Raw genomic sequence first — 4,270 nt, 5'->3', positions numbered from 1 at the left:
ATCATAATAATTTAATTTGCAATCATGACACTATACGCTCTCTATTGACATGTTGCGTTATTAATTAAATAGTTTCCATTATGCCAATTGACGTGGGCTATCTATGTATATTTAATCAATGGCTTGATATAATACCAGAAAATCTTAAATACAATATAAAATCAATGTTAACAGAAACTTTTTGCTCAGTTTTGCCACAGAACCTCACTAATGTAAAAATATTTAAGGATTTTAATTCATTAGCTCATAGAATAATGGAATCGAGTGAACTTAAGCCTAAACCCACAGAACCATTGTTTATTTTTAAAATAGAATTCCATATTACCATGCTTTATATATCCAAAACCTTTTCTATATTATTTATTAGTGCAGTAGCTATAAGGTTTAAGAATAAAATCATAAAAATGTATAATCCGGAAATTGCGGACAATCTTTCAAATAACGATCAAGATAACCTTTGAGTTTATAATTAAAAAAAAAACATTTTTGTATCGCCTTTAAGTTAAAAGTAAAATTAAGTTAGTTTAAAAGTATTAAAGATACCATGTGGCGGTATTGTAACTAGGTGTACCCGTAGTTAAAGAAATTTGTAAAAGTAGTAAATTAGGTCGCTTGGACTACTCCAGTTTAACGCTGGGGGTATGTTGTATATGCATGCCTGTGTGTATGTATATATGTATGTATGTATGCATGTATATATGTGCGGAGGGGGGCTTGCATATATATAACGCTCAAATGTGTTGACTCAGGATAAAATGACTGTGTGACCGATTCGGTTCTCACGATGGTCTACGTGACCAAAAAGGCTGGGTCAGCACATACTGAAGGCCTCTGACGGACCGTTGCAACGCGCCCGGTCTGTTGGTAGTTAGTCGAGTCTGGTTTAAAGAGTGAGTGACACCCGCGTTACTCAGCAGAGCATCTTATAATTTGTATAGCAGAACCTCGTATAGTTTTAACCAGATCCTCTCGTAATATTAGTATTTAAATATTCATTTCTTTAGTGTTTATTTCATATCAACATTCATTTATTCAATGTTAAGTTAATAAATCAGTAATTATAATATAATATATATACCTATAACCAACACCTGTGTTACTTCATTTGACACTAACAACTAAGATAAACCTCACACGATGGTACACCACACTTCAATATTGTCTACGCTCCCATCTTTGTGTAATTTGAGCTTCCACATTACTTGTAATTAAATTGTAAATCCTATGGATAATAAAGTGGTATATATTTGTAAGCTCGTTCAAAGATAACCAATTAATTATTATCTGTAATTTTTACCCAAGTATATTAGTTCTAATGTATCAAATTATTTTATACAATAATATGACTGTATTAAAAAAAATATATATATTATCATTTAGAACTTAACATAAAAAAAATTATAAATTACTATTGTTACCACTGTTCATATAATTATATTGATCATATAAATATGATAATCCTATTCGATTTTTTTTCCCATTGTCGGCCTAAATATTGTAAATGTAAAAAATTATCAATTACATCTTTTTTTATTTCCCTTAAGAATTTTCTTTTAAATTTTTTATTATGACTTTTTTTAATTTAATTTTTTTTTTTAATTCAACATATTCCGCATCCTGTTTTTGGTCATTCTCAATAAACTGCTGATGTATTATATTTCTTTTCTCCATAATAAACTCTTTTGATACCATATTTTATATTCTGCAAATAAAAGTCGAATTTATGTATTATCAGATAGTAATAATGTATATTTTATTTTTTGTTTTTTATTAAATTTTCTTTCAATTGCATTTGCTTTCATAGTTTATAGATTTTCACTATATACCTATATTTGTTAGCATATTACATATACAAATATAATAATATCAGAAAAAGATGTGTTTTGAATAGACTGTATTTAATTCACCACATTAAAGATATCGGATAACCGAATTTAAATCTACTAAGAATGTTGACGAACCATTTAAGCGACACATGAAACCGATAGTAAACAAACGTAACATGGAACTATATTAAGTTACTGGAACTATAGTACACTATAATCTTTAGAAGAAATTCTCTATAAGAATTTACGACGAATATACAATCTATTATTAAAACAAATTCAGTGACAAATGATAATAAACAGGTTGAATATTTTTATAACCTTGTAAATATATATATATATATAATAACATATAACATATAATAATAAGATTATGGGACAATACATAGGGAGGGAGGAAGATTTTAATTTATACAGATGACCAGAACATTATAGTTATAGTTCATGTCACGATTAAAGATCGTTTTTAAAGTAGCAACCGAAATCGTTAATAACGTCGAATATTCACTACCTACTAGCGCTAGCAAAATTATTTGTAGTGAAATATAAAACTAGACAGCATCAGTCACCACCACAGTAGTTAGGCTTATCACCACAATTATACACAAGCGCTAGTGGTGAGGTAAGGGTTAATAAAAAAGCAGCTAGCCAAAGTTATCTCTCTTATGAACAAAGGAAAAAAAGTGACCTTCAACCAGTTGAAAATATTAACATTCAGAAGAAAATTGGGCCACAAAATAGGTTTTACTCTACCAAAAAAAAAAAGCAACAACCAAAAATAATATTCAAAAACCTTCAATAAATGAAGTTAATACCATTATGGAAGGGCTTGAGTTGAGCCTGTTGTTTGTTGATATATTCTACATTTTAACTACATAGTAAGTGAATTATTATAAAATAAAATAACAAGAAATGCATTAAAAAATTATGTGTTTAATTAAATAAAACTATTAATTTATGGCAAAATAAAGTTACAATATTGTATTGATACTTGATTAAATAATATATTTTTTATGATCAAATTTGTAACAGTAGACAGTAGTAAATTTTATAAACTAAGCTAAAATATTTATGAATAATGTCGTGCCTATTTAAATGCACGCTTTATTTTAAATATTAACACCGGGAATTATGATTAATTTGTTTTCACTGATCACTACGATAATCACGGAAGTCAAATTGTGGAGCAAATCGCTAGGGGCGCCGCGCGCGTGATAAGGATGCCAAAAATCTACTGCTGGGAAGCTCTTGTTGATTACAGTAGGTACTCTTGCCTGCCTCATGTAGGCCAACAATTGGACTTGAGCAAGTACTACCATGTATCATTTTTTTTTTTTTTTTTGAACATAATCTAACAAGCAGTACTGACAGTGAGACCCCACTTATCTCTCTCTCATACATGTCAAATACCGGCATACTACGTCGCTTACCTTATCGATAAATTGATATTGTGATATCATAACTATTATTATTATTATTATTGTTATTATTATTACTATCAGTATTCTGTTTTAAACTTTTTTTGAAGCAAGTATATAAAGTTTAATAAATTATAAAATAGGTACGTACATAATTGAAAGAATATGAAAATATTTTGTTTCTCTGAGTCTGAAGAGCTGGAACACTTGTATTGAACTACGTTGAAATGGGCTGTAGATTTATAAGTGCTGATGATGGTCTGCTGGATTGTTTCTTCACTGATATAGCTGGAACACTGGTGTTGAAGACTGTACTGCACTGTGTTGAAATGGCTGGTGACTGTTAGATTTTGACGATATTCTCCTGGCTTTTATATTCAGATATTTTCCATTACTAAATATTTTAGCCAAGTATTTAAAATAGTCAATGGTATTATATGACCTCAAAATTATTAGAATGTATCCTACGGCAGTGAATAACATTAAACAACATCATATTATCTGCAACACTTAAAATAAGTTTCACTACTGGTTCTGAACAGGATGTGAAAATGTGGTAAGGTTTTACAGGTCATTGCTACGAGCATCTGCTTATTGCCAAATTTTAAGATTTTTTGAGGTCATTGGTATTTGCAAGAATTCTTGAAATAAATAAATTACAATGGACATGAGAACATTTCAAAAGTATAAACAGCAGTCAATGACTTTATATGACCACATTTCTTATTAACAGCTGGCAAAACACTTGAAATAAATTAGGATATACATAAGGATAAATTGTAATAATGGTTCTGAGTTGAATGTATAAAATATAGAAAGGTTTTTTTTACACGTCGTTGACATGAGCAAACGCATATAGTCGAGTTTAGAGTAGTGGAAAATATCTGTGTATAAAAGCCAGCAGAATATCGTCAAAATGTATTAGTCTCCAGTAATTTCAACACAGTGCAGTACAGTCTTCAACACAGCTCAAGATGTCCTACAGAACTTCAATCGCGTCTTCTGAATCAGAGGTTAGTACTTTTT

The 4,270-nt window shown here is 29.5% G+C and overlaps 1 protein-coding gene across 1 annotated transcript in view; it reads left to right on the top strand.

The window, feature by feature from the left end:
• The first annotated feature begins 3,471 nt into the window (after window positions 1-3,471).
• The window catches only part of LOC111026887, a 1,802-nt gene continuing 1,003 nt past the window's right edge, over window positions 3,472-4,270 (top strand). Inside the window, exon 1 of the mRNA XM_022305068.1 lies at window positions 3,472-3,586. Within this exon, the coding sequence (XP_022160760.1) occupies window positions 3,472-3,586 (115 nt within the window). The remainder of the gene's footprint in view (window positions 3,587-4,270) is intronic.

Source organism: Myzus persicae, unplaced genomic scaffold (assembly GCF_001856785.1).
Source record: "Myzus persicae strain clone G006 unplaced genomic scaffold, MPER_G0061.0, whole genome shotgun sequence".
NCBI classification, from domain to species: Eukaryota; Metazoa; Arthropoda; class Insecta; order Hemiptera; family Aphididae; genus Myzus; species Myzus persicae.
Note: the sequence above shows the minus strand (reverse complement) of the source record. Positions and strands in the feature narration are given on the sequence as shown.